A 24,331-nucleotide genomic window follows, 5' to 3' on the forward strand; every position below is an offset into this window, starting at 1 on the left:
TTTAAAATTATTTATTTGATGAAAATACTTAAAACGGTAATATCGTGACGCATTGCATTTTAAAATATATATATTTTTTCATTACTTCAGTCTTCAGAAATCATTCTAATTTACTGATTTTATGCTCAAGAAAAACAATTTACGATCTGCCTCTTAATTTTTTTGTTTTTCTAGGGAGCTAAAAAAACATTTATCTGAAATATAAATCTATAATATCTGTGTTGTCACTTTTAATTAGTTTGATAATTTATATTAATTTGTAAAAAAAAAAAAAAAAAAAACGTATACGAAGCCCTGTTCAACATTGTGGTTCCAAATTATAACTTAATATCATATTAACAGGGTTGAAATTCTTATTACAAGCCGATCATCTGATTTAGTTTTCTTTTTAAACCGATTCAAAAGTATTTCCTAGCTGTATTACATTGAAACAGCACTATACACAACATATGCCTATAAGATATTTCTGATAATGGTGACCAATTAATATTCAAATCAAAGGACAAGAACTTTTAAGACTTGATCATGATTATATCACATTTATTGTCAAGTAAAGGGATAATTCACACATACAAGAAATCTGGAGTTACATCTCCCAAAATTATCTTATGTTCTGTAGTCCAGTTTCAACAATGACATGCATGTTTCAGAAACCCTTAACATCACACTACACACACCAAATTGTCACCCAGTTCAAGAGTTTTCAGAGTCAGATAAAACTGGGCAAACCTTTCACAGTCTGAGACTTCACCTCATGTTCATGTTTGCACATTTCCAAATGGAGTGCCCTTCATGCTAGTCAAGATCTAGATCATACATGCATTAAAACCATCACAGTATGTCTTTTCTAAAAAGAAACTTTTTTTTTAACAAAATGCAAGTGGATTTTGAAAAAGAATAAAGAGTAATTTAGTTGAAACCATAATAGAATTCCCAGATAGAAGAAAGGAAATCACCCACAAGTTCTACCTTCATTCTCACCAATTCTGATCGAGTAAACAATTTGCCCATTTCAATCACAAATTACTTAAAGTCTTCCCATTTACAAAAAGGCCTCGCTGTGGTCATGCAGTCAGAGAGTACACACACTTTGGAGTAACAGGTCCTGTATTTAAGGAAAGCTCTTTAGTGAGACAAAACTAATCTATTCACACAGGAAAAAATCATATCTTTGGATTTGCATTTGCAAGTGATTTCCATTTTTTTTTTAATATTCAAGCACTTGACTGATTAAATAGCACTTCCCAATTCACAAACTTTCCAAAGTTTGATCATTTAACCGCTTTGATCAACCCATATGTTTTTCCAAATTGCATTTTAATCATTTTACTATGCAGTATACAATATAAATATAGTCGGTTACATTTTTGGTCAAAATGTCCTTATTGCACATGCAAAACAATTCAACATAGCTTGGCGGATAAAATTTTGACCTTTAAATACATCTTTTACTCACACCAGGTCCTTCACATATCTTTTTTCATAAGATAAATATTAACCGCTGTCCAGAATAAATGTTTTTTTTTTTTTAAAACACTCATGCTGACACTAGACTGCATGACATCCAACCTCTTGCTACTTTAAGGATTGTCAGAGTGATGCAGCAAAGCATCAAATAAGACCACAGAGGAAGAGCAAATGCAATAATGTATTTACACTATTTAACAGGTTCATTTTACAAAAACAAACCAAAAAAAAAATTCACGACTAAATTAACCATCTGCATAAGCGAAACAAACATTCAAACAAATGTGATGCATTTGGTTACAAAAGCAACTTACAAACATTTATGACTTATATGGAACAGGATTCTAAGTAAATGATCTTCACAGAACAAGGTCTCGAGGATATTCCTCTGCAAACATCTAGTTTCCATTAAACAGTGTTTTTTGGTTGCAGTAGTTCGCAGCAGTGCCGTTGACGAACAAGCACAACCACCAAATGCTTTTCTCAAAGAATTCAGTCATGCCTGAGGCGTAAGTCTGCTTGTTAGCTATTAAGATTTGTCAATCTTTGTTGATAAATTTATCCATAAATTAATTTGTATCCTTGAACGCAGACATTCAAATCACCTACACTCACATATAAATCAAGAACATGGCTCAATAGACTTCATTATAATTAGGCAAGAAAATAAATAGTAAATCACCACACACACACACACACACATAAAAAAAACTTTGTTTCATAAACATGTTTTCCTTCTTGCTATAAAACAGAAAAATGTAAACAGTATGAAAAAAATAAAATAAAATGAAAACCCACAACAAATATGAACTCAAAAATGGACACAAGCTAGTCACAAGGTATGAATGGTGTTCCTATGTGTGTGTGTTTTAGACCATGTCAGCCCCTTTGTCTCCTTTTAAGTGGATGACAAGGCCTATTGTTGGATGCCTATTTAGAAGGCAGAGGGTTGTCTGGGGTGGTTGGGGTCAAGACTTCTTTGTAAAAGTTCTCAATCTGGTCTTTGTACATCTTCATGACCACTGGCCTTTTGAGCTTCATTGTGGGCCCTGGGAGAGAGAGTATAAAACAGCTAAACAAACAGGCTTTATAGACTTTAATCAACATTATTATCCACAAAAGCCATAAATAACACACAGAGAGTTCATTACTAGGAAACTTACCCAGCTCTCCGCCAGGGATGGAAAAATCCTTCTCCAAAACGGTCCATTTCTGGATGCGCTGGGCGTTTGAGGTGGCTTTCTCATTGACGCGGTTGATGCCTTCTTGAATGGCCGCGTGTACGACTCGGTCACGGCCACCGGAGATCTCGCTGACTCGCGTGGAGGTGCTGCCGAGTTTACGACACACCTCCACTGCCTCAGGAGTCAGTTCGTCTTCGGGAGCACCCGTTTCAGTGTTAACCTGACTCTGAAAAAAGAAAAGAGGAGACATTAGCATTTTCTACCAGTAAGTTATGTATATTAGATTAAATATGTCTTATATTAAAAAGTATACCCATCAATATTTAGATAAAATCGCAGTTAATTAAGACTAAATTGTGCTCGCGTGTGCAAAACTCTCCTGCATGATGCTTAAGTGTTTTTGGTGGTTGCCAGGGGGCAAATATGTGGTTACTAATGTGCTCCGACGACTTTTAATCATGTCGTTTACAAAGAAGTTCTGAATGCTTGCTATGCCGTTTCTAGGGTTTCTCTTATTTGGTCTCTAGAAATGACGCGGTCCCCTCATTGTAGTTTTGTATTGTCAACCTGTTAATCCAATGTCTTTGATAAGTAATATCACACATGTACTAACAAACTATGTGATTTTAAATCATTATTCTTATCAGTAACACAATGGGGCGGGACAAGTTAAATTACACACCTAAGTTTACTACTCATTGTTTACTGTGACCAACAATATTGTATATATTATAATACAAGTGCTAAGTTTCATTAGCAAACACCTCTAATTAGTAAAATCTTTCCATTTATAAATGAAAAAGTCTTTTAGGACTGTTGGTTGCCACCATGGGGCAGTGATCCCGAGAAAAGCACGGAACATGTAGTTACACACACACACACACACACACACGCACACACACACACTACTAGATCATACTGATCTGATCTCAGCTAAATTAAGTAAAAATGTATTCATGTATCTTTAAAATGAGCGTTATCTCTCAGGAACCTTCCATTACCCATCCCTCTTTATGTAAAAGACCTTGGATGAGAGGACACAATGCAACAAGCAATTTATCTCAATCATCCGTTGAAAAAAAAAAAACCTTGACCCAGAGGTTTATATTGAGTCATCTGCCATGTACTGATACCTTAATGGTGAGCAGCATGGAGAGGAACTTTCTTTTGTCTCCGATTAGCATGGCATTGCTGATGAGCGGAACGGCCTCTTTAACAGCATCCTCAATGGGCACCGGGGGAATATTTTCACCTCCGGCTGTGATGATCAGTTCTGGGATACAAACATAAACTTCATTACATGTACCAGACTAAATCCCATTGAAATCTGTGGCCACTTTAGAATAAAAAATCGTATTGAATGCAACTGCCCAGTGGTTTCAGTTCCAGTGCGTAAGAGGAAGCACTTAATCTGATTTCGATTGACGGTCATTACCTTTAATGCGTCCGGTGATGAACAGGAAGTCGTCCTGGTCGTGTTTGCCGAGGTCACCCGAGTGCAGCCAGCCATCTGCATCCAGAGCCTCTTCGGTTTTATCGGGCATGTTCAAGTAGCCCATGAACACATGACGACCCCAGAAACAAATCTCTCCATTGCCATCAGCGTCAGGGCTGAAGATCTTCGTCTTACAGCCTGGAATTACCTTTCCACAGCTGAGAAAGAGATACAAGTGAGAAATAAACTAAACGTTAAAGCTGAAATGATTAAACTAGCTTTACACAAATGAAGGTTTCAGTACCTGGTGAGTCTGAAGGCGTCTGGCAGTGAGATGGTGTGTGGTCCAGAGCTCTCGCTCATGCCATAGAGCTCAAACAGAGGAATGTCCAGACTGAGGAAAAACTCCAGCGTGTCTTTGGTTATGGGAGCTGCTCCGGTGTAGCACCTCGTACAGCGATCCAGTCCCAGCGCCTTCCGAACCTTCCGGAACACCAGACGCTTCGCCAATCGATAGTTGAATGGCTTTCTGGACAGGTTGCCATTACTGAGGACACAAAACCATTCCTCTCCATTAATATATAGCCTAGAATTTATACTAATATTATATCATGTTAAAAAAAATGATGTATCAAGATTCATGACCAAACTGGTAAAAGAGGCCATCTTATGTAGCTGAGAGCACTTTTTTTCTAATATAATACCATTTTCAATTCAGATCAATATTAGAAGAATAATTTAACTGACTGAAAAGTTGAAAATGTATTTCATTTATTAGTATTTTATTATTTAGGAAAGAAACCTGACATCACAAATATTCTTAATATTTAAATAAACATTTATTAAGGAGTATTAATTGTGCTAGAATGTTAAAGTAAATGTTTTATTAAAATAAAAAATAAAATTAAATGTATCATTTACATTTTTTTTTAATGTTTCAAATTCCTAAAACCAGGTTTAAAATAGATTTTGAATCCCAGATTTTCAATAAAGAAGCCATATTTACTTTTTATAGCATTTTATTTTTTCGACTTAAGATGACTTGACTGACTTAAAAGTCTGAGACCACCTCTATTTTGCATCTTTCTAATTTAATACAAATCGTTTCTAATTCAATTATATTAGCAGAATAACAGTCTGGGTGAAAAGGTGATTTGAAATGTTTTTATTTTTATTATAAGGAAATCTGACATCACAAAAATTCTTAATATAAGTAAATATATGTTTTATCTTATTCCTGTTTCCTAAAAACGGGTTTAAAATAGATTTTGAATTCCAGATTTTCAATGAGGTCTCAGACTTCTGGATCCAATAACACATGGTTGTCATGTGTTAATGACTGATAGTCATGTTTGTGTCTAAATGTTTCTACCTTGTTTTGTGTGTGTGTGTGTGTGTGTGTGTATTTACATACAGCTCCATTTTGTTGAGGTTGGTCTGCAGGCCCACGTCTTTGGCCCAGGATGCCACCTTCCGACGCACAGTGGACGATTTGGCTCCAATCGACTTCATCTTCTCCTGCATCTTCTCCCACACCCGTGGCACACCCATAAATGCAGTAGGGCGTATCTCACGTAGAGTGTTAACCAAAGAACCCTGGAACATACAGTGACTTCTATTAAAACGCATCTAAGCAGTCTCAGCATGGTTTGCAATAGGGTTCATGTATGAAATATGTCTTGACAATTTCTGCCCCTGTGATCCTAAATCAATGACCCAAAACAACACTGTGGTGCTTCATTGATATCCACTGTTTGAGGCACTACAGCATCACATGCTCAGCTTCCACAGATCACAGGAGACACATCATACACCCGTTTTAATGAAATATCAGCAGATCTGCATACAGCTTTGTTTTCTGAACATCACAAAAGCCTTTCTGTGTGAGAGAGCTGCATGACTAAGGCTTATGTTTCATCAAAAGAAATCTCTTTAAAATCAGTTGGTTTAAACTAACAAGATTGTCTTTGGAATGATCTTCATTTAAATACAAAAAACACAGTGATTGGGGAGGAAAACAGGAAGTGCCTTCACTAACATGCACGCTAGATTTTTTTAAATGTTTTTTGAAAGAAGCCTCTTATGCTCATTATTTGATCAAAAACAGTAAAAATACTAATATTGTGAAATATTATTGAAAACGTTTTCTATTTTAATATATTTAAACATGTTATTTATTCCTGTGATGGCAAAGCTGAATTTTCAGCAGCCATTACTCGAGTCTTCAGTGTTGTATAGAAATCATTCTAAATTGTTGATTTGGTGCTCAAGAAACAAAATTAATTACGACCAATTCTAAGATGCGTTATATTTTTCTGGAAATTGGGAATATAGTATATAAGGGTTATATAAGAATACCTTTAGCGCATCAGGCTCTGCAAAGTACGTGACTCCTCCTGCTTTCATGGGAAGCCAGATGTCAATCATCTGTGCAGCAATATGACTGAGTGGCAGGTAACTCACAATCACTTCCTGTAGCTTATCCGCATCAGTCAGGCTCACATCTTGGCCAGTTACAAATGCTGTCCATGTGAGCTACAGGAGGAGAGATAACATTTTAGTGCTGAGAATGACTGAATGACTGGGTAAACCCTCGTTTCGGAGTTGTTTTTTGTTACAATTTGCTCAAAGGTTTTGGAACATTGTATTGTGGATGTTGTGGGTTTTGCATTCAACTCACATTGTCGTGACTAAGCATGACTCCCTTTGGTTGGCCCGTGGTTCCAGATGTGTAGATCAGTGTACAGCACTGATTGGGTTTCTGGGAGCTGATGATATCATCCAGCTGAGCATCAGGCTCATCGCGGCCCAGGTCCATAAACTCTGCCCACTATGTGTAATGGATATTTACATAGCAAATGTCAGATTTCAATTAGTTCAATTTGAGGGGCATTAAAACAGACAGATTAAGGTCGGAGAACTGAATTGAAAATATTTGACTAATCAAATGTACCGTGTAGAGATTGGGCTTTTTCTCTTTCAGCTCATCTTTGTACTGGATAATGGCTTTTAGGTGCGGTAATTTGTCCTGGATCTGAAATGAAGCACACACACGAAGAGTAAAAAAACATCAGGATGCGTTTAATCAACATGTCTCATTAAACTAGAGACCCAGAGGATCAGTTTCCGGATCTGAGAACTTGCACCAGGAATTGGCAGTTAACTGAATAGTATTGTATTTTTGTATTTATAAATATCTATATACTTCATAAAATCATACTGACATGACCTAAAGGCAGGGCATTTAACACTTATGAAATCATTTTCATTAATGCAATGTAAGAATTAAATGGTATTTTATGTATTTATGTAATTACAATTATGAGAATTTAGGGCATCGATGGGTTTAAAAAAAAATTATTTTGCAACATTTGGCTTTTGTCTTTTTTTTGGTTTGTGTGATGTTGTTGTCTCAGTGTACTGGAAGCTTGTCACTAAAACAAATTCCTTGTATGTGCAAGCATACTTGGCAAAAAAGCTTCCGATTCTAAATGCCATAAAAATAATGTTAACAGCATAAAATCTTACTGACCCCAAACTTCTGTAGATAAAAGTTCTGATCTGAGTTTATCTAGAAAAGGTTCTAGATAGGTTCATGTGGAAATAGGTCTTTCCCTCTCATTACCTGCAAGATCTTCTGCAGCTGTTTGTGGTTTTCCACCACAAGGATGTTGGCCTGGCAGTTCTCCGCCACATACTGGCATGCCTCGGGAGAGTTGGTGGTGTAGATGCCCACAGCAAACCCCCTGCCAACGACATACAGCATCCCTCAACAAACATCCTCAAGTCTGTTATTGCTGTAACCAAAAGGCAAGCAGTTCTACAGGAAACACCTTCAAACATTAACAACATTCCCACCATTCTGACTCCACCTATATGTTTACCGACCCAGACCAGGTTCAGGTGATGCTGTTTAACAAAAGCAGGCTGTGCCTTTCACTCAAGTCATAAAGACAGCTTGATAGTTTATGGCACAGCAGAGCCACTATTTGACTGATGAAATGATTAAAGCTTTGTTTGGGACAAACATGGGCCATGTGCTAATGATGAGTTATGACAGCAGAATGAATGTATGTTTATGATTGATTTGAAGACTCATAAAGTGTTAAACAACAAACACTTACCCAGCTAAAATAGCCCCGATGTCAGCAATAAACCACTCGACTGAGTTAAACCCGAGGATACCAACACCGTGGTACTTTTCCAGACCGAGCTGTGAACAGATAGACACAGTTAGCACAAGTACATTAAGATTTCAAACCAAAATTTCAATTCGCAGGCCCCATTTATTTTGAAGAATAATGTTGTTTACATGTCAAATGTGAAGAAGCCGGTCTTTGAGACATCACTCATAAGGTTTCCCAGAAGTCCCATATGGCAATTTACATATTCCTTTTTGCAGTTAAATAAATGTTTAGGCAAAATACGCATGTCTTGTCATCGAACACCTCTATTTTGAGTTTATGCTGCCTAAGGTATACACAATCGCTCCAACAGGGTTTGAGTCTGACAAGTTACACTCCTTTTAGTAACTTTCATTATAAACAAAACCATGGAAATCTGCTGGCCAGACAGGGAGAATGTGACCAGTTGAGAGTTAAACCTCATCGCAAGACTAGAGCGTGGAAAAACTGACTGTCTCTGACTGGGTTGTGCACAATTCAACATACAAATAAATAGACTAAATAGTCTTTTGAAATTGTGGTGAAATAGGAGCAGGACCTTATCACACAGCACTAATTGCTGGCACTTTCTCCCTGAGGTAACCTGAGGTCAAATGCTTTACTTTACAACAGTAATTGCATGAGGTCTGTCCATGAAATCAATAACAGTTACATCAGTTTAATGCGTTTATACGTTTTTAAGTGTTTGTTATCAGGCACCTTCGACACAAAAACCATTCCTTTTATCAGGGACATTACAGTGTCATTTTAGATAAGACTAATGCTCAACAGCCATAATCTCAACAGCAATGACAAGAATATCATGAAAATTACTAGTTACTCGATTGCTAAACAATAGAAAGCCATGGGTCAAATCTGTTATGTAACCTAGGTTCTAGACTAAAAACTCAAGACTGTTAATGCGTCTCACCTTATCTTGGCCGAGTGTATTACAATTAGGGCTGAATAATATTACCTAATGGCCCGGAGTCAGTGTGAAAGAGTTTCAGGCTAGTCTGTTACATTTGGTTTTGTATGATGTATTGAACTGACTTGCATACAAGTCTAACAGGCAACAACATTTCGTTAAGCAGCTTTAGAAAAGCTGTTTAGATAATGTTTTCAGTTTTTTAGAAAAGCAAACATTTTATGAATTTATAGTTGTTATATAAAAAACAAAAGAAATGTAGCATTAACATAGATAGTAGTGGTAGTATTAAAAACCTGATTTTACGGTCCTCACCTTGAGGAAGCTCTTGGCAGCAATGCGGCAAGTCTTGTAGTATTCATTGTAAGTCATGGTCATCCACTGCTCTCCCTCTTTCCAGCCCAGCGCATTGTAGTTGCCAAAGCGCTGGACCGTAGAAGTGAACATCTGGTCCACTGTCAAGGGGGGTTCAGCCTCAGGGCCGGACTTACCCATCCTGAGCTTCACCTCTCCATCCCTGTGTGTAGTCCAGAGCTCCGTGCCCTTAACGGGCAGAGAGAGAGAGTTGGGACGAGCGGTGGCACCTATAAAGGGAACAGCCATTTATTCTCATTAATAACGAATTATTCTGCACAGTATTGTCTGATTATCATTTAAATCACACATTTGTAACCGAACAACCCCTAAAACAGTTCTGTACGAGTAACAAGGTATAGTTATGATATCAGGTAGGTAGTACTTTGAGATATAACATGATGCTGAACAAACTCAAACTACTGTATTCAAAGAGTAACAACATGGTTATACCATGGTATTTTATTGTTAGTGAAATCTGTTCTAGTATCTTTGTTATGTGTTTCTGTGTGCTGTTCCTGAGGTCTAAAGTGTCTGTGTGGTCTTTCCGTTTGCACAGTTGATAAAGAATTTCTGCCGCAGTGTCTGTTTTAAATCAAACGTTTCAGTGACACCCTATCAGGACATTTACTCACACACACTTTCCTCCCATTCATCAGTATCTCATCCAGACACTAGCACACAGTTTCTGACGAGGCTTCAATAGCAGAGCTCATATCAGTATGCAAAGTCTTTCAGAAAGTGACACACCCCATTTTCATGATAACTGCAAAACTCTTTTGTGAACAGCTCAAATTTGGTGCAAGGTCCAGTGTTGCATTTTTTTCCACTTCAAAACAAAAATGAAATCTATTCATTGCACCAATGGCAAGGGTTTACGACCGGGCTACTTGCTAGAAAACAATTCCTTCTTTGGCGGCCAATTGTGCCCAAATTACACAATGCACCTAAAAAAATTATCAAAACAGTTAATATTAACAGGATTTAAATCAGATTCATATTAATAACATTAACATTTAAAAATTTTACAAATTTTCTTGACTGATTTTGCAGCTGTGCATGAAAGGGGAAGAAAGCCAACCCAAGCACTGACAACGTCCTGTGTGATATCAGCCTGATAAACCCCTTACTAAATGCTGAGTTCTGCAAAACTGTTTGAAATGGAAAAGCAAAGCCATCGCAGCAGCTTAACCTGTAACCCGAGTTCATGTGACTTGATGACCTCGTTCAGAGCTCTGTTATCTTATGTGAACACAATAGACCACAGCAGTGCTGTGGAACTTCTGGAAGTTCACACATGGGTTGTTTTCAAATTGCTCTGACAACTGTGTAACTTTTATTTACAAGTCATATGCGAATGTAAAAGGCTACTAAAAACACTGTCATCCTGCTGTGTGTCTAAAGGAGAGGGAAGTTAGTTTGCATAGGGACACCAGCTTCCTTTTCAAACACTTCCTCTACTGAGGACTTAAAGGCCTTACTGATGTGTCAAGTTCTCGTAAAGCTAAAGTTACATATGAGTTTTCGTGATGAAAAGACTGAGGAGCATTGAAGTGCAAGTTGTGGGTTAGTGCTCTGACCAGCTTTCACTTGCTCTGCTCTTTAGCTGTGTTATGCAGAAGTGAATGCACACATTGCAGTTTCGGGGCCTCAAAAAGACATATATGGCTTGTGTTCAAAATGGCGGTTATTGTCACATGTGTGTGCATGAGCAAGAGTAAGTGAGTAAGTTTGTATGCAAGATAGTGAGAACGTGTTTGTGAGTTTAAAGTGATTTGCGAGTGTTTGTAAAGCAGGGAGAGAGTGTGATCTCACCTGATTCTGGGTGTATGCTATGTTCGACTTTGGCATTGGATTGCTCTTCTCTGGCACATGCTGAGTCCTCCTCCGATGACTCACTGTGAGGAAATAAGGACGTCAGTTAAAGAAACTTCCAGAAAAGCAGCATTCTGGAGTTTAAATAGTTTCATTTCTCTCAAACACCGATGAGTTTCACATTACATTACATTCATTGTTCTGTGAATGTTAATATATTTCACCATAGTGCAAAAATTGTGGCCTTTTATGCTTGTAAGGGTTGATTACAATAGCTTTGCAGTGAATTTTAGCCTTAGACGAAGTCACATGACACAGTTTTTTTGTCTATGTGAAATTCAATGTCAGTGTTGTCAGAGCTTTTAAAATGAAGTCTTAAGATTCTTTTATTCAACAAGAATGCATTTATTTGATACGAAAGTGACAGTAAAGACATCCAAAATATGACAATATTAAAATACTGGATTATAAAACATTTCAGCACAACAGTTTTCAGCACTGATAATAATTATGTTTCATGATAATGATTTCTGAAGGATAACATGACACTGAAGACTGGAGTAATGACTGTTTAAAATTCAGCTTTGCCATCACAGGCATAAATTCTTTTTTGAAATATTATAATAGAAAATAGTTTTCCTTCATACTGTTTTATTTTACTTCCTTCACAAAAGAGCTGTAAACAACATATAAAGTGGTGATGTAATGAATCTTAATTTGACATTGATGTTATTCATTATGTTAAATGTATCTTTATTTTTAATGATTCAAACATCTAGAGGTAATACAACCAGTTTTTAATCCAATAACAATGGTTTCACATGCCTTCATTCTCATGTTTACAAACACAAAAGTGGCTAATCAAGCTTGTATTTATAAATAACCATTGGAATTTCGTTGCAGACCTGACCTAGTATGCATGGATGTTAAGTGTATTCGAACATAAAACAAGAAATTAAAAGGGACTGACTTTGCTGTAGAGTCGGCGGTGGCGTCCTCCAGGGAGGCGAGACTGTCTGCTGTTCCACAGGACTGAAGGAGGCTCGCATCCCCTGGATGCTCCATCACTACAGCGGTGGACATGGACGTAGGTTCACACGCGGTCACTAATGCGAACATACATAGAGTGTTAGAGGTAGCACTCAACCGATTTTGTTTTTCAATGCCTAATGTCAATATCTTGAAAGAAGGGTGGCCTATAGCAAATATATACAGTTTAATGAGTGAGAAATATATGAAACAAATAATGAAATGAATGTTTAGTTTACATAATATTTATTCATGAAATTTGAAAAAACATGCTCTCAAGTTAATCACTCAAGTAAGCATGGTCACCAGTTAATGCCAATAAACACAGAATCTAAAACTTTTTTCCCCCTTCAATCAAAGAAGATCATTCGCTATTATATCAAACTTTGGGAACAAGTCCAAAATTAAATTAGTCTCCCTTCACTTCATTTTATATATTAACCACCCCCTACTCCCCTCCAAATAAATAGTCTTATTGAAAACTATAAAAAGGGTAAATTACTCTTGCAGATGCCCATATTATTCCACAAAATATGGGTATAATTTCCGAAAAAAGGAAACGCCCACCCTTTTATTATCGTCTGTCCTCTCCATTCCAAAGCCTGACCTCGGCACCTTTAGAACGACATGTTGTTTTTACACACCGCAGCCATGAAAACACATGCCAGCGACGCTACCGGCCTTCCGTAATGAGCTCTGGCAGCAGGGCTCACATGATAACAATCAGAAATGGCCGACCAAAGTGAAAGAGTCTGAAATAAACCCAGGGCTTGAAAAACCAACCTGGTGCTATTCATCAGCCTCATACTTCAAAAGTATCGCGATTCTCTGAAATTAAAAACGTCACGATTTCTAAATGTATTAGTATCGATACTTCAAAGAATGACTGCGTTCCAGATTTGTAAGAGATTTATTTCATGTTGGTGTGTGCAATGCACGCTTCCAGTGCCTCCCTATGGACGTGTGTTTTTTCTCCTCACGCAAGCAGCAAAAAAGCACTACAGCGAGATGGCTGCATTAGTGGCTTTACTAAACTGATTTGGCTTTACTAATCGCATTAAATCGTTTAAATAAGTTGTTTAGATGAACAAAGCACGAGGTTTTCTTGCATAATTAACATTTTAATTGTTTGGTCAGACAGTTCATATATAATATTCACATGAATCGGAGATTAAACGTGGAGTTATGTTCTGTATGCTAAATATGAAAACGTGCGTATCTGCACAGCACCTATAACTGTGCTTTGTATCTGCTGATTGCTGATCGAGATTTACAGTTGGCTCACTGACCCTGCATACTAATTCATTTCGTTCATTAACGAGATGTATCAGTTCATTCAACTCGTTCATGAATGAGAAGATCTCTCGATCTCGTTCAGTGAAGGGCGTATGGGTTCACTACATTCAACAAATCACATGCTCCGTCACATCAGAGAATCGCTGAGTCCCAATTCGCATACTATTCGTCCTAAATAGTATGCGAAACTAGAATTAGTACGTCCCAAATCGTAGTATGTTGAAAAGTGTATTCCAAAGATACCCGGATGGTCTACTATTTCCGGTTAGAATTCGAAGTGCAGATCAATGCACACTCTAAGTGCTAATATTGCCCACAACCCATTGCGTGTGGGAGGGAGGAGCTTTGCGATGGCTTTGTGGTGATGTAAACATGGCAGCCGAATGCAGCAGCGGAGATGCGCCCTCAGCTTTTATATTTGAACTTTAAAATAAGTAGCTTCCCTACACACATTGCACATGAACGTCAGAACCAGCCGCCTCACAAACGACCTGCGTTTGGTTCTACGATGCCGCCGCCCTGCTTCTTCACTCCTCAACTTGGTAGAACACATTGTAAAATGTATTGTGAAAAAAAACGATGAGAAAAAAAGATGGGAATAGTAAATAAAATTGTATTGGACATACAAGAATGGATGAAACGTTAACAGTTGTGGTGTGCGTAACTAGGCAACCACGTTGTCGTTCACGTTGCATGACGTCATCGAAGTATGTCCCAGAACGTGCGTACTCTTTTGCTACACACTCAAAAGTATGTACTTTTTCCTCACAAAAAAAGTACATACTTTTAGGTCGTAGTATAAGTAGGCGAATTGGGACTCAGCCAATGTCTAATATGGCGAGAAGTTTCACTCTCACTACACCTCCGGCTTCTGAACTGGTTGCAATTCCACTCTGATTCCATATGGGGGCGCTCACAGGACGAGTGCAGAATGAATGGAGGTCAATAGCGGTATACCCCTCAAAATCCACTTTTCTTTTTATTTGAATGTTGTATTCTAAAGGAGATGCAGTTAAGATGGTGTTAGATTTTTTAGAGTCACTTATTTGCTTTAAAAAGTCTTTTAAAATGTCAATGACGTCATACACATCGTACGACCAGAGATACTGCTTTATGGCAATCCTTCAGTCACTTTGAAGCTTTCAGAGAATGTCAATGGTGCTTTCCAGAGCCGTTGGGTAACTCCTAAAAAACCCATTCAGTCTGTAGAAGGTGATTCAGTTAAGTAGTTAAAATAGTTAAAATATTAACAAAACAATTTGAATGTAGCAATCGAGTAAGGGAAGAGTCCCCCTCCCAACAACACGTATCGTTACGATCTGTGGTAGCCCGCGCAACCTGGCCGATTTTGGACATTAGCCAACTTGGCATTTGGCCAACTTTCCCTCCCACGTGAATCACCGGAAATTCAGGTAGGCTTTGACAATTAACACATTCCACGTGGGTTACCGTTTTTCATCCTTGGGAAATGAGAAATAGGACAACCCTTGCCCACTATTAGAACAATTTATCATTGCACACCTGCGAGGCATTTTTTTCCTTTTTAAATTTTTATTGATATTTAGCACTATTGAGCGTGACATTTGTTTCTGTTGCTAAATTTATTCTTTCTTTACCTTGAATGTCATTGCTCTAATTTATTTTTTATATTTTGACATTTCATATTTTGTTCAAATGTTTAATATATCTGCTGTTTATATGTTCATTTATTAGTGTGTTATATCATGATTAGAATGTTGTCCCGGTTTTATAATAAAGCACAGCAATGATAATTGAGAGTGTATTTTCCCTTTTCAGGAAAAGTATTGAGCCTGATGTAAATCCTGGTCTTGGCTGACATCAACTCTGATAACATCCACTTAAACAGACTCGCTTGTCTGAAAACTCAAGGCACTGTAGTAAAATTTGGACTTTGCATCTCGTTGCTGGTTTGACTGATTGACTACGTACCCAGACCAGATAGTGGATCAGCACCTAGAAAGGACCTCTACTGCCCTGAAAGTGAAAGTGACGTGACATTCAGCCAAGTATGGTGACCCATACTCAGAATTCGTGCTCTGCATTTAACCCATCCGAAGTGCACAAACACACAGAGCAGTGAACACACACACACACTGTGAACACACCTGGAGCAGTGGGCAGCCATTTATGCTGTGGTGCCCGGGGAGCAGTTGGGGGTTCGATGCCTTGCTCAAGGGCACCTAAGTCATGGTATTGCCGGCCCGAGATTCAAACCCACAACCCTAGGGTTAGGAGTCAAACTCTCTAACCACTAGACCACGACTCCCCCCACCCCAAAGACAGTGGAGATCAGGACAACTAGAGCCCCAGATACAGATCCCCTGTAAACACCTGGTCTCAGACGACCACCGGGACAAGACAACAGGAAACAGATGATTCTTCTGCATAATCTGACTTTGCTGCAGCCTGGAATTGAACTGCTGGTTTTGTCTGGTCAGAGGAGAACTGGCCCCCCGCCTCGACTGAGCCTGGTTTCTCCCAAGGTATTTTCTCCATTCTATCATCGATGGAGGTTTGGTTCCTTGCCACTGTCCCTCTGGCTTGCTTAGTTGGGGACACTTCATTTACAGCGATATCGTTGACTTGACTGCAAAGGATTGCACAGATACTATTTAAACTGAACTGAGCTGGATGATGACATCACTGAATTCAATGATGAACTGCTTTTAACTGTCATTTTGCATTATTGACACACTGTTTTCCTAATTTATGTTGTTCAGTTGCTTTGACACAATCTATTTTGTTTAAAGCGCTATATAAATAAAGGTGACTTGACTTGACTTGACTGATGTTCCCTTGTGTGTCTTGTAGCTGGTGGGTGAGGATGGAAGTGATCAGCACATTCATAAGATTCCCACGTTACACTGTAAGCTGGTTTGACATTTATCTGGCTTTTTAGAACTCAAGCAACCTTTTTGTTAAAAGCCTGTATCTCCAAATTCTTGAATACTACCAGGCATTTCATTATCTAGAAATACTTATCTTCATTCCGCACATTCCAGTTTATTCTGATGTTTTAATCTGATGTTCAACTGGCTAAAATGAATCTAACAAATCATCCTTCACTTAACATCATATCTCAAAACGTCTCTCTCTATCTATATATACATCAAAAAGATGTATGTGGTATCCAAAAATAACATCTTTGGTGCTTGTGGGATCCTGTAGTCTTGTATTTTCCACTCTGGCACTGCTGAGGGACTTTCTGACAACACTCCTGGAGTATCTGTATCTGGCTCAATCCCACATCTACACTAACAGTTTAGGGTCAGTAAGATTTTGTTTTTAAATAATTAATTATTTATTCCAGAAAGGATGCATTAAATTGATCAACGGTCATATTAAAAACATTTATTATAATGCAAAAGATTTCTGCTGTTCTTTTAAATCCTGACAAACATGTCACAGTTTCCAAAAAAAAAAAAAATAGATGTTTTTAGATTATAAGAATAATTATAATAAATGTTTCCTGAGTGACAAATATGTTAGAATGATTTATAAAAGATCACATGACACTGAATCCTGGAGTGATGACTGCTAAAATAATAATAAAACAGTTATTTGGAATTTGAATAATATTTCACAATATTATTGTTTTACTGTTAGTTGTGAAATAAATGCAGCCTTGATAAACATAAAAGACCTCTGTCAAAGAACTAGACATTTAAATAATATGATTCACCAGCAAAACAGTGAATGACTGATTCAAGCATGATGGCTTGATGAGGAGTTCTTGATTTCAGTTTATTATTTTAGAACATTTATAATAATTCATAATAATGAAACTTATTCTCCAATCATAAACACCTCACAATTTGACAATTGTCAATTCAGATTTTTTTCCCTTGGTTTTTCAGACAGTCACAGCTGTTATGATGACATGGAAGAATATGACTGCAGCAACTTGAGTGTATACAAGGACATTCCAAAACACGTCAGCCACACCTTGAACACCACAAACATCTTGCAATTTACTGCCTGTCCAGGCTGGCATTAACATACAGGACTCAACAGGAGGACAGGACAGGGAGGGATTTCCACCCGAAAAAATACCATCTGTATGCCGACACATAGAGCTGTGATCTTGCTCGAAATAACAGTAACAAGTGCCTTATCTCAGTTATATAACTTGTGTTGGACAAATATAGGCATGTATATTTCCAATGGAACCAAAACGCTCATATGCAAAACTCATCTCACCCGGCATGAGAGGCCACGCCTCTAAATTCATATCACAATTCACATCCGTTCGGATCTAAACACATCAAATACCAATAATCATGCATACATCACAAACACAGATCTGTTGCGTAAAAAACTAACTCCCAGTGTTTATGGCTGTGATTCATTCATTCATTCTCCTTACCAACTCCATATAAAACCATCATTTAACATATTAAAAACAAAAATGGACTTACAGTGCATCTCTACAGGCTGGAAAACGCTGCTCTGTATCTGTCTCTTCTGTTTCAAAAGCGGAAATCCCTTTTTCTTCGGTTTCCTTAATGTCTGACTCCAAAATGATGGCCGCTTTCTCTGTCTACAAATGTGCATGTAGCACATTCATTTTCAAACACCGGGCTTCCCCTCCTCCGTAACCAGTAACCACACCCTCCACCAGCACCATCACCCCTACAGTATCCTCTACCCTTACCCGCCCCCAAAAACACTCCCTAGTGCTCTGATTGGCTGAAATCTCTCACACCACAAGACTCATCTGAAGGCAGGGAGGGGGGAGGAGCTTTAAAACAGCGCCACTCTCATACATACAAACTAGTGCAGATGCTGTGAGGTTACTACAGTGCAACTTTAAGTGAAACATTGGCTTACAGAAGACAGCACAGCTGCACTGACATCAGTCTATAGACACATAACCCACCACACACATCTGTCCCATTTAAACACTGCCATAATAATGCTGATATTGTGCTGCTGTGCATTTACATACATGGATCTACTTGAGCTTTCTGCTCCAACAAGTGACCTGAAGTTCACCTCATCTAAAGAAACCAAACCCCAAATATGGAAAGAGATGTGCAAACAAATGTCTGTTAAAATAAGCCGTAAGGGAAATATTAAAGAACTACATAAATGTGTATACAGTATGCTGTGTAAGTTTAGGGGTTGCCTTGGATGGCCTAATTGTAGTTGAAAAATGACTTTGAAAACTTGAAGAATGCTTGTGACTGACAGCTCGGTCCTGTATTTCTTGTTTGTTTCTTTTACAAAGCTAATGGGGGGAGGATCTAGGAAGGAAGACATTTTTCAGGTTTGACATATACACAAAGAAATTATTGTTGTGGGGAACGTTTGGTGTAATTTTAAAGATTATCTGCTCTAGTTAAATGTATTGCTGCTGTGCAAATTGCACATCCTTTGCTCTTTATTTGTCGTACTAGCAGTAAAAAGCTTCCTGTGTTTGTGTTTTCTAAAAGCAATTGATAGTCTTCTTCATCAAAGATGCATTAAATTGATCGAAAGCCACAGCAAAGATTTCTGTTCAAATAAATGTTGTTCTTTGAAGTTTCATGGCTTTCACAAAATGTAAGTAGCACAACTGTTTTCAACATCGATAATATTAAGAAATGTTTCTTGAGCACCAAATCAGCATATTAGAATGATTTCTGAGGGATCATGTGACACTGAAGACTCAGATTAACATTACAAGAATAAATTACGTTTTAAAATATATTCAGCCAGAAGACAGTTATTTTAAATTGTACTAATATCTCAAAAGCACCTACAATTTTTTATGTATTTTTTGATCAAACAACGTAGCCTTGGTGAGACTTTTGAACCTTACTGTAAATAATACATATATGTGAAGTGCAGGTTTCTGACCCCAAAAGCTAATTTAGTTTAGCACAGGCATGTTGAAACTGCACGTACTGTATATCATCAGATTTGCATTTTATCTTCAGCAGTCCTGATGCAGGAGGCTACATTTTGCTTAAAAAATGTCTCAGGGATTTATGAATGTGAATGTAATTTGTCAGCAACAAAATGACAGAACGATATGCACACAACTATGGAGATGTGCTTGTTTTGTCCTTGTACACAGCGAATATTGTTATTTAATACAGTAAAAAGTATTTTTGTAATGACACAAATAGTAGAGTATATATATATATATATATATGAAGAGAGAGAGAGAGAGAATGTAAGTATATATATATATATATATATATATATATATATATATATATATATTTACTCCCTCAAGGTCACCAAGAAATTGGCTTACTAAAGATTATTTACATTTCGCCATTAAATCTGAAGCAGCTGTCACCGTTTGAATGTGTTATTTACACATTTACCAAGGGAGTGGTGTCAGACACTGATAACACTACCCACCATATGGTTTAGTATCCAGTGTTTACTAATGCAGAACACAAGACAATACACCTGTTGACTCATTAACAACCTCCATTTGTAGAATTCTGGATTCTTGGAAAATATCCGGGCTTTAAATCAGTGTTTTTAAACAAATCTTTTACATTAATTCATCATTCTTTTTCATTTTCAATCATTTATATTTTTTCATCTACAAACAATGTTATTGCTTGGATCTACTAAACAAATTCACATCTCACAATTCTGACTTTACCCCTCCAGAATTCTAAGTTCACAATTTGGACATGTAAAATGCAAGAAAAAGTCATAACTGTGAAACAGAAAGCTGCAATTACTTTATTTATTTATTGTGTGGCGGAAACAAGATTCCACAGCTGACCGACTTTCTCAATGGCAACAATCAAAATCCCCAGCATTACTGGGCACTGAACCGAGAGAGTCAGAGTCAGACCCTCAAACCTCAAGGAAACTACCTGGTGTTCAGTCAGTACTGATCTCGTGATATAAATTTCGGTCATTTGAAATGGCACTGCAGTAATGATGATGATGTTCCTCTCCGGCATAGTCAGACCTTCGATCAGCCAATGACGGCTTGGCTCTGGATAACCATGCGATCACGGGACCTCTGACCAAATATCTGGCCCTCGAGCGCTGCTGCCGTGGCAGAGAAGCATCTGGCGCGAGCAGCACGGGAGGAAGGTTACGCGCGGTCATTGACATTAATCATCAGTGCAAGGAGTACACGCTTGCTCGCGTCAGACTATATTACAAATATCGCGAGGATAGTGCTGCAAGGGTAAGCAGCCAAAAAAAAAAAAAGGAGAAAAAAATTTTTTGTAAATGGAGTTGAGAGTTGGATGAAACTTACTTTTTCCTTTCGTTGCATATCTTATTTGGTTGAAAAACTGTAATTTTTCTGAAAAAAAATATATATATTTTTGACTTGATAAAGACTTTAAAGTATATGAAATGCCTACAGACGTGCACAAGTTTCATTTCACAGTTTGGAACTTGAGCAACCGGAGTGTCTTGTTCGGTCGCTCATGTAAACACAAGCAATCACACACGCATTTAATTGCATCACTAATATAACACCTACGTTACAAATACATTCTCATTGAGATCTATAACGCTGTACGTACTCATCGTTATTAGTTTATATTATCTAGATGGCCAGGTGTTAAAGTTGTCACTGCAACTTTTATGCAGCTTTCAGATTCAAAGATAGAGTTGAAGTCAGTTGTGATGAGAGAGAGAGATAATGCACGCAGATGTGTCTTTCTGTTATGCGTGAGACTGTCACAGAAACCCACACCGGTTGACCACAGGAGGCTCACGCGTGCTCATGATAAGAGCGCGCGCGCACGCCACCCAGCACTTTACTCAAAGCTCTCACGCGCCACCTGCCGTTCACTTGTATAGGCTCCCAAACAACGCAAGCATGCTCTTCTCTGACAGTGGTATCTCCTTGGTAACCAGGTACACTAACTAAAAGAACGCAAACATGCTCTTCTCTGACACTGGTGTCACCGTGGTAACCAGGTACACTAACTAAAACAACTTTATTAGGGGCGAAATTGCTCATTATATTGTAAATATTGCAAAGAATGAGAAATGTTTCACACAGTATATTACATTTTACTCGGTACTTTACATTGTAAAGAACAATCGAAGGCATTGTAATAATTAAATAATAAAACTTGACACAATACTCAAACTTAAAAAAAGCATATTACTTTAATTTTGCCGAAAATTTGCAGTAGACTGCCAAGAGGCATTTTAAACTTGATTTTTTTAAACTTTGTATTTATTTTGTATTTATTTATTTTTATTCCAAGATGATAACTGGACACTATTTACTAAAAAATACATGTATGTATTGAGGTGACACCCTCCTGGGACCCAGGCATAGACTTTTGTCCTCTGTAGAGGACATTGTATTTTAGTGAATTTCTCTGAGGGCATACATTCCACAGTTTTAAGTCTGGATGCCCTGTACAAAACACATTTAGGGCTTTTTAGTTATATTGCATGTTTGATCATGAATTGGTTTCACAATATATGACTGATCTCACATTTAGCACTCTTATTAGGTTGATATGATAATGCTTTGTGATTAGAATTTAAATCTGGGTAATTTTCTTGTTGTTTGTCATAAATAAACATCTCAGAAAAAAAATGTATGGGGTTTAAATTTTTTTAACAACTTAGTCCTGGCGTCCTCTACAAAGGACATAGAATGAAATATCTTCCTCAAAAAAAAAATTCTCATTTTTTTTCGGATGCTCCAACCATTGTAATGCCAAAAAAAATTACAAAACATTTTTTCCCCCTGGTTTTCAGGAGGATATAACAACAGTGCAAAATAGTGCGGTTAGAAATTTGAGGTTTATCACCATAAGGTTTAAACTACATAGCATAAATAGTTTTAAAATAGTTGGCCATATACTGTATGCACTACGCTTGTATTCCTTTTGAAACAGCAATCCTCTCCTGATGAGCATAAGTGTGTTCATATACCGCCACCAAGCGGTCATTGTTGGGAACTACATATGACATCATGGACAGTTTCTAACGAATAAACTTAGCAAGCCTTTATGTTTGAAAGTGAATAGACCGTACTACCATTTATATGGTTACGTAGTTTAGATATTACTTTGTAAATGTATAACGTGTACTATGCTTGGTCTAGCCTAGCTTTGTTTTTTTTTTGTCCTTTTCTAAATTGGAAAGCCATGCGGAAGGAAATGTAACTAAAGAACTTCTCGGTCGTTTTTCCACCTTTATCTGGCAGTTAGCGCGGTAAAATGGCAACGTTTTGGCGGAGAAGAGCAGAATCGAGGCGCGTTTGTGCACCTCTCCCCGCGGGAATCGAACACTTACCATTGAGCTCAGTTTAGAACGCGTTGGGAGGGGCTCGAGACTGGCTCCTCCCCTTTCGCTTTTTAGCCCTTGACGTATGAAGAGGACGGTAGCAACAGTTGCCTCGAGACCCCCGCTCGCCATAGTGACTGTAGCCGTGGAGACAGTTACTTACCAACGGGAGCAACACTCAGCAACAGCAGCAGCAGCAACTGGAGGAGAGAGAGAGGGAAAAGAACAGTAAAGCCAGGGCAGATCTAAGCAGAAGGCTGAGGTGAATATCTTTTTACTGCTTAGAGAGATCAAAATGATTTGAATCTACATTTAACGGGCCTCGGAGGTTGAGTAATGTACATCTTGACGTGCTCTCACGCCCTGATCTCCGTCACACTTGCACGCTAGTTGGTTAACGTTAGCTCATCTGGTTCATTAACTTCAGTCAGTTTGTTTTGACATCGGTTAAACTAATTAACGTTAGCGGATAAATCCAAGTGCTGTCATGTCATGTACGCTGAATGCCATACATATTGGTTATTGCGCCTGTAAGATGAATATGTTTATAAGACGGGTTAAATTACGAGCTAACCAGTTACCTTAACTAGGTAAACTTTCTTTAAAAGCTGTAACTGTTTGAATAAGAGCGAGATGTGTTTTAGGAGTAACGTTAACTTAACCGCTTTGTTCCGCCGTTGCTTTGCTTCACGAATCACTTTAATTCTCGTGTAAGTGCGCGAGTTGTTCAGAGATACTGATGTGACCCGCCTGTTCGGTTTGAATGGCGAGCTCATTTAAATGTGTTTAATTGTAATATGTGTGATGAATGTCGTGTTTAAGTTAGTCCTGTCATGTTGCTTTTGGAATGGAAGCTTCAGGGTTGGTGCATCAACAGGTTGCTGAAGTCAGCCTGAAGAGATGCATTTCGGATTATACGATCGACATCTGCGGTACTGACTTTACAAAGTATTTAGATGTTCGTGTAACTTATTAGATGCAAATGTATTTCCCCAATTTTGAAGGAAATTGAATTTAGCTTCTTGTCATCCGGTTCAAATCGGATTCTCTTATCTGTACTAACATGTTTTGCAGGCTGTTGTGAAAGGGTCAATGACGTGGATCTCGTTTTTGTCCGCAATCTATTATTTAGTAATTCACAAATACAATAAAATGCCATTTTAAACAAAACCGACCTCAGTACACCTTTCGAAAATGAACAAGTCATTCTGATATAGGCTAGTAGATGCTGTCTCTGCCTGGAGAAAAAAATAATGAAAAATATGACAAGTTTGGAAATGTTTGTCACCTGTGATGATATTTTTAATCTTAATTCATTAAAAAAAATAGTTAAGTAGTTTTTTATTAAACATATTAAAACGTTACTAATATATATATATATATATATATATATATATATATATATATATAT

General features: G+C 37.8%; 2 protein-coding genes across 3 annotated transcripts in view; one reads left to right on the forward strand and one right to left on the reverse strand.

The window, feature by feature from the left end:
* Positions 1–523: 523 nt before the first annotated feature.
* On the reverse strand, positions 524–18,303 carry LOC132114688 (long-chain-fatty-acid--CoA ligase ACSBG2-like). The gene is made up of 15 exons (XM_059522953.1): positions 18,111–18,303; positions 12,317–12,452; positions 11,347–11,429; positions 9,493–9,761; positions 8,211–8,299; positions 7,712–7,832; positions 7,040–7,120; positions 6,767–6,916; positions 6,445–6,621; positions 5,501–5,682; positions 4,391–4,633; positions 4,087–4,304; positions 3,785–3,924; positions 2,631–2,877; positions 524–2,516 (listed from the first exon to the last, which is right to left on the reverse strand). Exons 1-15 carry the CDS (start codon positions 18,253–18,255, stop codon positions 2,398–2,400), a joined length of 2,400 nt encoding a protein of 799 aa, XP_059378936.1. The 5' UTR covers positions 18,256–18,303; the 3' UTR covers positions 524–2,397.
* Positions 18,304–22,927: 4,624 nt separating this feature from the next.
* Positions 22,928–24,331, forward strand: part of LOC132114691 (DNA-binding protein RFX2) — a 41,453-nt gene continuing 40,049 nt past the window's right edge. The window contains exon 1 of one of the 2 annotated variants that reach the window (XM_059522955.1): positions 22,928–23,182. The gene's annotated coding sequence lies outside the window, so the exon portion shown is untranslated. The remainder of the gene's footprint in view (positions 23,183–24,331) is intronic. The other variant, XM_059522959.1, reaches the window with a different exon arrangement.

The sequence above is a fragment of the Carassius carassius genome, chromosome 34, assembly GCF_963082965.1.
Source record: "Carassius carassius chromosome 34, fCarCar2.1, whole genome shotgun sequence".
Taxonomy (NCBI): Eukaryota; Metazoa; Chordata; class Actinopteri; order Cypriniformes; family Cyprinidae; genus Carassius; species Carassius carassius.

Excerpts from the sequence above, each read along its gene's own strand:
- LOC132114688 (XM_059522953.1), bottom strand. The coding sequence starts at position 18,255 with ATGTGCTACATGCACATTTGTAGACAGAGAAAGCGGCCATCATTTTGG. Across the intron at positions 11,430-12,316 it reads ACCGCCGACTCTACAGCAAA|TGAGTCATCGGAGGAGGACT; the intron begins GTCAGTCCCTTT and ends ATTTCCTCACAG. Across the intron at positions 2,517-2,630 it reads CATCCCTGGCGGAGAGCTGG|GGCCCACAATGAAGCTCAAA; the intron begins GTAAGTTTCCTA and ends TCTCTCTCCCAG.